This window comes from Phyllobates terribilis, unplaced genomic scaffold (genome assembly GCF_046119375.1).
Source record: "Phyllobates terribilis strain yellow unplaced genomic scaffold, ASM4611937v1 Scaffold_3__8_contigs__length_932513732, whole genome shotgun sequence".
Classification (NCBI taxonomy): domain Eukaryota; kingdom Metazoa; phylum Chordata; class Amphibia; order Anura; family Dendrobatidae; genus Phyllobates; species Phyllobates terribilis.
The window spans coordinates 568,536,451-568,549,658 of NW_027362763.1; the positions used below are offsets into that span (position 1 = coordinate 568,536,451).

At 39.2% G+C, this 13,208-nt stretch overlaps 1 protein-coding gene across 1 annotated transcript in view; it reads left to right on the forward strand.

The window, feature by feature from the left end:
- LOC141257186 (scavenger receptor cysteine-rich domain-containing protein DMBT1-like) overlaps window positions 1-13,208 on the forward strand; it is a 458,733-nt gene that overhangs the window by 183,965 nt on the left and 261,560 nt on the right. The window contains exons 12-15 of the mRNA XM_073671423.1: window positions 1,941-1,961; window positions 7,522-7,542; window positions 8,509-8,529; window positions 9,580-9,600. Coding sequence (XP_073527524.1) covers window positions 1,941-1,961; window positions 7,522-7,542; window positions 8,509-8,529; window positions 9,580-9,600 — 84 coding nt within the window. The remainder of the gene's footprint in view (window positions 1-1,940; window positions 1,962-7,521; window positions 7,543-8,508; window positions 8,530-9,579; window positions 9,601-13,208) is intronic.

Consider the following 13,208-nt stretch of genomic DNA (forward strand, 5'->3'; position numbering starts at 1 on the left):
AGATGGCTACAAGAAACGACACGGAGGCTGTCAGCAATGCCAAAGGGTGTGCAACCAAGTATTCATTGGTGGTGGCTTTATTGCTGCACATGCTGTTTCTTCTTTGAAATTGCAAAATGGATGTTGAAAAACAATGTTTTATTGTTGAATTACTTTGGACCACTAATTAAAAAATCCTGAGGATATAACGTTCAATTTATTGCTGAAAACATTGTACAGTCTGGGAAAAAATTAATGCCAATAATGATGAGCAGCACTGTAAATGAGAAATGTAACATTCCTTTTTAAAGAAGTTGTCCATCACTGAGGAAATTTCAGGGAAGCCCTGCAGACAAATCCTAAATAGAGTCTCTGTCACTTTTCAATAGAATCTATTCAATGAAGCAGGTGAGACTCCAATCGGCATGTGACCTCAAATATGCAAATCGCATAATTGTGATCACGTGATGACCGCTGGAACCAACTAGTGGATCCGAATCCCACTGGTGTGCATATTCCACACTATTAGGATTCAGCAAGCTGCAATGCTTGCTGAAAATCTCTTAGTTGAACAACCGCTTTAATTTTTGTTCACCTAATGAAGCCTCAGTAGTAAAGTTTGAGAAGCTTTGCACTGTTAGTTAGATGTTCCGGTAAATAGATAGATAAATAAAAGCAGAAGAAATATGAGTTTGAGTTAACTTTTAAATTATACTTAAAATTAGCTTGTTTTTATTTCCGGCGTTGAACCTACCACTATTCCAGTTCACATTTAAGAGACAAATGATCCACTAAATAGATGGATCAACAAAGACAGAAGAAATATGACTTTTAGTTAACTTTTAAATTCTATTCTAGATGAGCTTACTTTTATTTACACAGTTGAACCTACCACTATTCCAGGTGACAAAAATTATATTTTTTTCTTGAAACATTATAAATTTGAACTGGTGGAACTGTTTAGGCCATCCAAAAATCTATATTTTTTGTGAGAACAGTACCAGGTTAGCAAATTTCAAAGTGAAGAAGCAATGGCTTGTCTTCAAGATGTAAAAAAAAATCCCTTTTTTAGGAGCCGTTTCATGTCTGTGTACGTTGAAGTGGGTACACGTCACAGTAGAGTATACCTATACTACACATTGGAAAAACACAGGAGATGTGTGTGGGTGTCTAGCAACAGTGGCAACAACTGATCCAAATGGATGTAACAAAGCCACCAGCTGTGGTGAATACCCTCTCTGACAGCAGACTGGAGGTGTGACATAATCGTATGTCCAAATTTAAATGAATCAGTTCTTGACAATTGTCCAATCTGCTGAGCCAGAAGTTCATGGGATCAGAGTTCAGGGAATCTGCTGCAGAAAGGAGAAATGTGGAAAAAGCAGTTTTTACTAAAGTGATTATTTGATGCAGAGGCCTTGCTCGGTCAGCAGAAATCTCTACTTTATCAACATGATTGGCTTATTTTGTGCTTATTTTACTGTTATGCAGGATTTCAGAGACAAATAAAACAGAAATGTAACATTCTTTTTAAAGAAGTTGTCTACCAGTAAGGAAATTTCAGGCAAGCCCCACAGCCTAACAAATCCTAACTAGAGTCTCTGCCACTTTTCAATAGAATCTATTGAACAAAGCAGGTGAGACTCATGTAACAGTAAATATGCCAATCGCATATTTTGTTAACGTGTTGACTGCTGGAACCAGCATGTGAATCTGAATCCCGGTGGTGTGTACATTCCACACTATTAGGATTCAGCAAGCTGCAGTGCTTGCTAAAAACTTCTTTGTTGAACAACCACTTCAATTGGGTTGACATAGTGAGGCTTCATTAGTAAAAGTTTAAGAAGCATTCCACTCTTAGCCACATGGTCAGGTAATAGATGTATAAACAAATGCAGAAAAAATATGAGTTTGAGTTTACTTTTAAATTCTATTCTAATTGAGCTTTTTTATTTCTGCAGTTGAACCTACCACTATTCCAGGTAATATAAGTTACATATTTATTTGAAACATGATGAAATTGACCTGTTTGAACTGTTAGGCCACTTAAAAATCATTACTTTATTTAGAGAACAGTACTAGGTTAGCTAATATCAAAGTGAAGAAACAATGGCTTATCACCAAGACTTGAAAAATGATCCCTATTTACACTGTGTTCCAAATTATTATGCAAATAATATTTTCTCAGATTTTCCCAAATTACCTATATGAATTGCAGTCATTGTAATTTCCCAGTCAAATAACTATTAGAGTACAATTTAAAGGTTTTTGTACAAACTGCCTATGATAACAGTATATTTTTTAAAAAATAAAAAACTCAAACTGCACTCAAAATGCATGTTCCAAATTATTATGCACAGCAGAGTTTTCAACCTTTTCATTTTAATAAAGAACAAAAAAATGGTCATTTTTTAAATTATAAGCATTAGCAGGTTATTACAAACTGAAATCAAACAGTTTTCAACTCAAAACTTTATTCTAGGTGATGTTACATTTGCACATAGGACCGCTTGTTCGAAAGGAGTTTCTGAATTCTCTCGTCCATTAAATTTGTCAGGTTTTGGATGGTTTCTGCTTCAATTGATTTGCATGAGGACAGAATGCCCTCCCAGAGCTGTTGCTTAGATGTGAACTGCCTCCTGCCATCATAGACACTCCTTTTGATGATGCTCCAGAGGTTCTCAATGGGGTTGAGGTCAGGGGAGCATGGGTGCCACACCATAAGTTTGTTCCCTTTTATGCCCATAGCAGCCAGAGATGCAGATGTGTTATGTGCAGCATGAGACGGGGCATTATCATGCATGAAAATGATCTTGCTGCAGAATGCACGGTTCTTCTTCTTGAACCATGGAAGGAAGTGCTGTTTGAGAAACTCAACATACATTATGGAGTTCATCTTTACCCCTTCAGGGATCCTAAAAGGGCCGACAATCTCTCTCCCCATGATTCCAGCCCAAAACATTACTCCACCTCCTCCTTGTTAGCGCCGTAGCCGTGTTTGCATGGGGTGTCCATCAACCAGCCATCCTCCACTCCATCCATCTGGACCATCGAGATCATTTCATGCATGATAATGCCCCGTCTCATGCTGCACATAACACATCTGCATCTCTGGCTGCCATGGGCATAAAAGGGGACAAACTTATGGTGTGGCACCCATGCTCCCCTGACCTCAACCCCATTGAGAACCTCTGGAGCATCATCAAAAGGAGTGTCTATGATGGCGGGAGGCAGTTCACATCTAAGCAACAGCTCTGGGAGGGTATTCTGTCCTCATGCAAATCAATTGAAGCAGAAACCATCCAAAACCTGACAAATTTAATGGACGAGAGAATTCAGAAGCTCCTTTCGAACAAGCGGTCCTATGTGCAAATGTAACATCACCTAGAATAAAGTTTTGAGTGGAAAACTGTTTGATTTCAGTTTGTAATAACCTGCTAATGCTTATAATTTCAAAAATGACCATTTTTTTGTTCTTTATTAAAATGAAAAGGTTGAAAACTCTGCTGTGCATAATAATTTGGAACATGCATTTTGAGTGCAGTTTGAGTTTTTTATTTTTTTTTAAATATACTGTTATCATAGGCAGTTTGTACAAAAACCTTTAAATTGTACTCTAATAGTTATTTGACTGAAAAATTACAATGACTGCAATTCATATAGGTAATTTGGGAAAATCTGAGAAAATATTATTTGCATAATAATTTGGAACACAGTGTAAAGGTGCCATTTTATGGCTGTGTGTGTACTGTAGTGTGTGTGCTGTGTGTGTCCAATCTACTGAACCAAAAGTCAGTGGCATCAGAATTCAGGGTATCTGCCAGAGAAAGGACACAGGTGGAAAACCAGTTTTCACAAAAAAGATTATTTGATGCACAGGCCTTTCTCTGCAGAAAATTCTACTTTATCAACATTACTGACTTATTTTGTGCCTATTTGATTGTTATACTGGATCTAAGAGACAATTAAAATAGAAATGCAACATTCTTTTTTAAAGAAGTTTTCTTACCCTAAGGCTATGTGCCCACAATGCAGAAATGCTCTGTATTTTTCCTGACCGTTTCTGCATCTCCCTGGCAGAAAAAACGCATGCGGATTGTACATGCGGATTGTACATGCGGATTGTACATGCGTTTTCCCTGCCAGGGACAAGCGGAAGTGAATCGTTTTCCACACGCATTTCCGCATGCGGGTTGTCAAGCGCTTTCCAAGCGATTTTAGCATCACTTGGAAAGTGCTTGACAACTTGGTCACACTATATAAATCCATGCAAACGGCATGGATTTGTATAGTGTGACCGAAAGAATGGTAAAAAATAAATATTATACTTACCTTCTGATGGCCCCCGATGTCCTTGTCTTGGCTTGCCGGCAGCTCGCGGTAGACTAAAGAACCTGCCGCTGCGGAAATGCTTAAAAAACGCATAGTGGGAACACAGCCTTAGGAAAGTTTTGGTAAGCCCTCAGCCTGCCAAAGTCCTATTTATAGTCCCAGCCACATTTCCATAGAATATATTAAACAAAGCAGGTGAGACTTGTCGGATTGAGACTGCAAATATGCAAATTACATATTTTTAACTACGTGATGACTGCTTGAACCAGCAAGTGGAGATAAATTCTAGTTGTGTGTATGTGTATATTCCACAAAGTTAGAATTTAGCAAGCTGCAATGCTTGCTGAAAATTTCCTCAACTGAACACCTGCTTTAATTTTGGTTCAGACAGTGAGGACTCAATAGTAAATACAGTGCTGGTCAAAAGTATTGGCACCCCTGCAATTCTGTCAGATAATACTCAGTTTCTTCCTGAAAATGATTGCAATCACAAATTCTTTGGTATTATTCTCTTCATTTAATTTGCTTGCAAGGAAAAAACACAAAAGAGAATGAAGCAAAAATCAAATCATTGATCATTTCACACAAAACTCCAAAAAAGGGCCGGACAAAAGTATTGGCACCCTCAGCCTAATACTTGGTTGCACAACCTTTAGCCAAAATAACTGTGAACAACCGCTTCCGGTAACCATCAATGAGTTTCTTACAATGCTCTGCTGGAATTGTAGACCATTCTTCTTTGGCAAACTGCTCCAGGTCCCTGATATTTGAAGGGTGCCTTCTCCAAACTGCCATTTTGAGATCTCTCCCCAGGTGTTCTATGGGATTTAGGTCTGGACTCATTGCTGGCCACCTTAGAAGTCTCCAGTGCTTTCTCTAAAACCATTTTATAGTGCTTTTGGAAGTGTGTTTTGGGTCATTATCCTGCTGGAAGACCCATGACCTCTGAGGGAGACCCAGCTTTCTCACACTGGGCCCTACATTATGCTGCAAAATTTGTTGGTAGTCTTCAGGCTTCATAATGCCATGCACACGGTCAAGCAGTCCAGTGCCAGAGGCAGCAAAGCAACCCCAAAACATCAGGGAACCTCCGCCATGTTTGACTGTAGGGACCATGTTCTTTTCTTTGAATGCCTCTTTTTTTTTCCTGTACACTCTATGTTGATGCTTTTTCCCAAAAACCTCTACTTTTGTCTCATCTGACCAGAGAACATTCTTCCAAAACGTTTTAGGCTTTCTCAGGTAAGTTTTGGCAAACTCCAGCCTGGCTTTTTTATGTCTCGGGGTAAGAAGTGGGGTCTTCCTGGATATCCTACCATACAGTCCCTTTTCATTCAGATGTCGACGGATAGTACGGGTTGACACTGTTGTACCCTTGGACTGCAGGGCAGCTTGAACTTGTTTGGATGTAAGTCGAGGTTCTTTATCCACCATCCACACAATCTTGCATTGAAATCTCTCGTCAATTTTTCTTTTCCGTCCACATCTAGGGAGGTTAGCCACAGTGCCATGGGCTTTAAATTTCTTGATGACACTGCGCACGGAAGACACAGGAACATTCAGGTCTTTGGAGATGGACTTGTAGCCTTGAGATTGCTCATGCTTCCTCACAATTTGGTTTCTCAAGTCCTCAGACAGTTCTTTGGTCTTCTTTCTTTTCTCCATGCTCAATGTGGTACACACAAGGACACAGGACAGAGGTTGAGTCAACTTTAATCCATGTTAACTGGCTGCAAGTGTGATTTAGTTATTGCCAACACCTGTTAGGTGCCACAGGTAAGTTACAGGTGCTGTTAATTACACGAATTAGAGAAGCATCACATGATTTTTGAAAGGGTGCAAATACTTTTGTCCACCCCCTTTTTTAGGTTTGGTGTGGAATGATATCCAATTTGGCTTTAGGACAATTCTTTTTGTGTTTTTTTCATTGAAGACAAATTAAATGAAGAGAATAATACCAAAGAATTTGTGATTGCAATCATTTTCAGGAAGAAACTGAGTATTATCTGACAGAATTGCAGGGGTGCCAATACTTTTGGCCAGCACTGTATTTGTGAAACTTTACACTCTTTACCAAATGGTCAGGGAAATAGATAGCTATGTAACGTGGTGTGGGGCAGTTGCCATGGGTGAGGTACTCGTGCTTCACACCCCGGCAAGCTACATGAAAATGGGGGTCCTGGCTGGGTGTGTGGACTTTAGCTATAGGGGCGCTATGCCCTTGCAGACCGCATGATGCTGTTGACTTCAGCTGGCCAGGACCAGATGTTGTAGAGTTCAATGAGGGAGTCCACCACTCAAAAAAACTGTCTTTTACTGGAAAAATAATGTATGGAGAAGTACTGTATGTACAGTGGATAGCAGGTGCAAAACTTTGTGAACATTTCTCTTAGCACATATGGCATTTTTATACACATTCTGTTCCTTCCTGAGCTTGCTCCACTCTCTGTCTGTTAGCCTACCTCTCTAGCTTAACCACCACCCAGCATGGCACTTCAGGAGCTTCCCTAGTCTCCAACAACAGCGCCACTAACCAGTAAGCGACAATACTCTTTTTCAACCCACGGTTCCGCTTCCTTTTCCCCTTTGGAGAGCTACTTTTGCCTCTATGGCCATTACTTAACTTCTCTGCTTGCCGACGGCTTGGAACTACCACACGGGGCACTCTCTATTTTCCTGCACAGGACTGCTCCATCATTTGACTGTCAGATAACTCTGTACTGTCACACTAGGCTTCCTGTGCCAGATCTCATCTTCAGAGAATCACTCACTCCTTCTAACATTTTTCTTGTCTCCACTCTGGATATCATGCTATCCATTACTTTGGTCGCCGCTCACTTTAGGGGCACCCAATTCATGCAGCTCTGCAGACTAATCAAACCAAAGGTCTGCTCTAGTTGCAAGCTAAGCCCTTCCTGACAGGAAACTTCCTCTGTCTCTTCACTTTAGCCCCTCCCACTCTGAGCTAGTCCAAACCTTAACTCTATCTGTCTTATTAACTACCTGTGTCTGGGATGAACACAACTCTATTGTTAATAATGCACATCACTAAACACAATACACATCCAAATCCATTTTTACAATACACATGTCTTCAAGGGGGAATGTGGCAACACCTTCACCGCCTTACAGATACACAAAGGCAGAAAAATATGAGTTTGAGTTAACTTTTAAATTCTATTCTAATTGAGCTTATTTTTATTTCTACAGTTGAACCAACCCCTAATCCAGGTAACAAACTATATAGCTTCTATGTAACATTATGAAATGTAACAGTTTGAACTGTTTAAGCTATCCAAAAATCATTACGTTATTTTGGAGATAAGGGCAAAGTTAGCTAATTTTAAAGTAAAGAAGCAATGGCAAACATACACAGAGCAAACACACACCTCTTGAGAAAAGCTACAATTGGCAGCAATCTAAGGCAGAGAGCGGACTACATAGCCAGGTATTTACTCTGAACAGGAGACACATGGATGAAGACCGGCATATCCTGGTTCTGATCGGACAGCTAAATGGTCTCTCAAGACACTGACAGTTCAAGATGCCCCAGCATCCGATTGGACAGCTGAGCTGTCAATCACCATGCTGACAGTTCAGCATGCCCCTGTTCTACATTGGGCAGTAGGACTGTCATTCACTGCATCCAGACACACTGATAGGAGGAATTGTGACAACATCATTCACTTTCTTGTGCCTATATAATTGTTATATTGGATTCAGGAGACAAATAATACAGAAATGTTACATTCTACTTTAAAGAAGTTGTCCATCCCTATGGAAATTTTCAGAAACCCATGCAGATTGCCAAATTCTAACTAGAATCTCAGCTTTTTAATAGAATCTATTGAACAAAGCAGGTGAGACTCCAGTCAGCTAGTGACCACAAATATGCAAATCATATATTTGCAATGATGTGACAACTGCTTGAACCAGCAAATGGATCTGAATACTAGTGGTGTGTACATTCCATTCTGTTAAGATTCAGCAAGCTGCAGTGCTTGCTGAAAATATCCTCAGGTGAACACCTGCTTTAATTTTGTCAGACATAGTGAGACCTCAGTAGTAAAAGTTGAAAAACTTTGCACTCTTAACCAGATGGTCAGGTAAATAGATGGATAAATAAAAGCAGAAGAATTTTGAGTTTGAGTTAACTTTTAAATTCTATTCTAATTCAGATTATTTTTATTTCTGCAGTTGAACCTACCACTATTCCAGGTAACAAACTATATAGTATTTTTGAAACATTATGAAATTGAACAGCTTGAACAGTTTAAGCCAAGACTTGAAAAATAATCCCTATTTTAGGAGCAGTTTCATGACTGTTTGATGAAGAAGGTAGACTTTCAAGGAGCAGTAGAGTATACCAACTATACACACTTGAGAAATGCTGGAGATGTGTGTGGAAATTTAGTGACAGTGGCAGCATTCGCATACTATAGAATAGATAACACCAAGCCAGAACATGTCGGGCAGTGTATGGCTAGTCCTTGCATCAGTAGTACAGTAAACATTATATGATGGACAGAAAGTAGATGATTGGCTGGGCATGGAAGATAACTTTATCCAAATAGATGTGACAAGCCACTGGCTTCACTGAATACCCTCTCTGACAGCACACTGTAGGTGGGACATGATAGTATCTCCAGAGCAAGCTGGACCAATTCTTGCCAGTTGTCCAATCTACTGAGTCAGAAGTCCATGGCATCAGAATTCAGGGTATCTGCCAGAGAAAGGACAAAGGCTGGAGAACCAGTTTTCACAAAAAAGATAATTTGATGCACAGGCCTTTCTCTGTCTGCAGAAAACTCTGCTTTATCAACATTACTGACTTATTTAGTGCCTATTTGATTGCTCTACTTGATCTAAGAGACAATTAGAAAACTTCTTTTAAAAAGATTTTTACATTTCTATTTTATCACTAAGGAAATTTTCGGTTAGCCCTGCAGCTTGCCAAATCCTATCTAGAGTCCCAACCGCAATCACGTGATGACTTCTTGAACCAGCAAGTGGAGATAAATTCTAGTATTGTGAATATTTCACAATGTTAGATTCAGCAAGCTGCCATGCTTACTGAAAATTTTTTCAAGTGAACACGTGATTTAATTTTGGTTCACATAGTGAGGCCTCAGTAGTAAATATTTGTGAAACTTTGCACTCTTAACCGGGTGGTCATAGAAAGAGATGGAAAAACAAATGCAGAAGATTTATGAGTTTGAGTTAACTTTTATATTCTATTCTAATTGAGCTTATTTTTTATTTCTACAGTTGAACCTACCACTATTCCAGGTAACATAAAATATACATACTTTTTGGTAACATTCTGAAATTTACCTGTTTGATCTGTTGAGCCAACCAAATATCATTACTTTATTTAGAGATAAGGATCAGGTTAGCTAATTGTAAAGTAAAGAAGCAAAAGCTTTTCACAAAGACGTGAAAAAAGAATCCCTATTTACCAGCCATTTCATATCTATGACCTCCGAAGACGGTACAATTCTCAGCAGCAGTAGAGAATACCTATGCTACACATTGAACAAATGTAGCAGATGTGTTTGAGTGTATAGGGGGTAATGGCATTAGCCACATAATATACTGTAGAATAGGAAAGAACAGGCTAAGAGACTTCTGGCAGTATATGGTCAGCTCTAATATCCCTTGCCAGCAGTAGTACTGTATATGTTATATGATGAACAGGAAGTAAATGATTGGCCAGGCGTGGACTATATCAGGACTGAAAAAACAATAAGGCTATGTTCCCACATGTTGTGTTTTTCTTCAGTCAGAAATCTGCAGTAAAACTGATCTCTGGCAGGAAATCAGCTGCATCAAAAATGCAGGTTTTGCTGCATTTTTTGATGCATTTTTTTCAGCGTTTTTTTCACTGTCCTTCTGTCTCTATTCATGCATGTAAATAAAGTTCTGTGAAAAAAAATATCATTCTGGTTTTGGCATAGTGGGGGAGGTGAATTGTTCAGGAATAGTTTAGACATTGTCAATACATTGAGTTTGTATGACACTATTTACTTTTACACTATGGGGTCTGCCATTCAGTTTGCACAGGCATTGTTCAATTTCACACCTCACTGGGCCACAGGTAGGCTATGTGCCCACAATGTAGAAATGCTCAGGATTTTTTCCTGAGCATTTCTGCATCTCCCTGGCAGAAAAAATGCATGCGGATTGTACATGCGTTTTTCCTGCCAGGGACAAGCGGATGTGAAGCGTTCTTCACATGCATTTCCGCATGTGGGTTGACAAGCGCTTTCCAAGCGATTTTAGCATCACTTAGAAAGTGCTTGTCAACTTGGTCACACTATATAAATCCATGCAAATGGCATGGATTTATATAGTGTGACCTTAAAGAATATATAAAACGAAAAAAATAAATCTATACATACCTTCCGATGGCCCCCGCAGTCTTGCTTCGCTCCGTCCTCCCTTGCCGGCAGATCGCTGTACACTACACTGAAGGACCTGCCGTCACATGGCTATGACTTCAGCGCAGGTCCTTCAGTCCACAGCGATCTGCCGGCAAGGGAGGACAAGCGCAGCGGGGGCCGTCAGAAGGTAAATATAATATTTATTTTTTATTTTATTCTTTTTTTTACAGGTTCTATGGTACCCGGGTCTGGAGGAGAGTCTCCTCTCCTCCGGACCCGGGTACCATCCGCACATTGAAATGCTTGGATTCCGCATCTACATATGCAGTGATGCAAAATCCAAGCGATTCAATGCAAGTTTATGCGGCAAAAACACAGCGCTTCCGCAAAATAATTGGTACTGCTGCATTTTTTCCCGCAATCATAACCCACAGCGGAAATTTTCGCAGCATGTGCACAGCACATGCGGATTATCATTGGGGAACATGGCAGGCCTTCTACCATGCATTTTTTAAGCTTTTCTGCAGTGTGTTTGCCTCTGCGGAAACACTTAAAAAACGCATCGTGGGCACACAGCCATATTGTTCAATCTCACTGGTACATCAGCTAATATTTACACTGTATACATAACTAATTTATTTAAACTCTCCAAAATACAAACAACCATCTCAGTGACCAAGACAAAAAGGTTAAATCACAAAATAGAACCCATATTTTGCTATCAAAAATGCTGAAATAAATTAAGCTGCATTTTTTTTTCAACACCCATTACTTCCTATGGGTGAAAAAACGCTGAAAAAACGCTGAAAGAAGTGACATGCTCTATATGCCAATAACGCAAGCATGGCAGAAAATACGCAGCAAACAAAAAGCAACATGTGTGAACAGAGAATTCTGGCTTTTCATACACTTTGTAGGTACTGCAAGTTGCAGCTGAAAATTTGCATAAAAATCTGGGGAGAAATAGTCCCAGATCAAAATTAGCGAATAAATAGATAATAAATATAAATATAATATTAATTCATTAGATGAGTTTATAACAGTAAGGCTGCCACATGTACCAGGTAAATAAGTATACTATAATATGTATGGAAAAAGCACATGAACCATGAGTTATTAATATTCTAAAGATTACTATAGATGCATGAAAAGGCAAATAGCAAGAAAATATCTCCAATAAATCAATAGTGCGTTGTTTAGAGTAAGCACTATAGTGAGCATAAGAAATAGCTAGGCCAGAGTATGATAGTAAAATGATGTAAATGAACCCAGTGCAACTGCTGTGAAAATATAACATATCCAATACTAGCAGTGGCAATACATAAAGTAACTTCTCAATACACAATAAAGAAATAATTCTGTTGGTACATGCATAGTAACAAGGATAACATAGTTAAGCACAATACCATGTAGACTATACCCATTGTGGAGCTCTTAACCCCGCCAAGACATATTTTAAACAATACACTATTGATTCATTGGAGATATTCTCTTGCTATTTGCCTTTGCATACATCTATAATAATGTTTTGAATATTAATTACTAGAGATGGGCAAACCCAAACAGTAAAGTTCGGGGTCCGTACCGAACACCTACTGTTCGGGCACGGACCCCAAACACGGACTTCCTCTGTTAACAGCGAGCACAGGTGACGCTGATGGGAGCAGTCATCAGCTGCCACCTGTGCTCAAAGAATAAAAAAACGTTAAAATAAATAAATACATATTGAAATAAATAAAAAAAAAACAGTTATACTCACATACATCTAATCTCCGATGTCTTTGACCCCTGTAAAAAAACAAAAAAACATTAATACTTCTAAAGCAGTCACATCAGCGTAATCGCTCCCGTAGTGTATAATGCTGAGCTGCGGTGAGAAAGGTCACAGGAGTTTATCAGCTGATGAGCTCCAGTGATCTCACTTACGGCACCGCCGTTGCATCAGAAAGTTCTCATGCAGCGGTCATACCGTAAGAGAGGTCACGGTAATTCATCAGCTGATGAACTCCTGTGAACTCTCTCAAGGCAGCTCAGCGCTATACACTGCCTGTGTCAGTGAATAGCCAGCTGTTATGTAGATTAGTCACATCAGTGACTGTTTATGTGACTGCTCTATAACTGATCCAGATCATCGTGGGACATTATGGAATATTTCATCACTTCGGACAGGTGAGGGATATTGTTTTTTTATTTTTGCTCTTTTTTACAGGGGAAAATGGCTTCAAATGGATTGGGTGTTAGGTGAGTATAAGGTTGCTTTTTTATTTTCTGTTTTTTTCAGGGGACAATGGCTTCAGAGGATTGGGTGTTAGGGGAGTATAACTATGTTTTTTATTTTTAAATAAATGTGTAAAAAATGGTGTGGACTTTTAATTCATATAAAGGATTTTTTCCTGTCGTGTCTTTATTTAAAAACTTTTACTATGGTGTTAGTAATGGGGGTGTCTTATATATTCGCCTCTCCATTACTAACCCCTGGGCTTCATGTCAGTTGCCAATACAAGGCTGAGATGA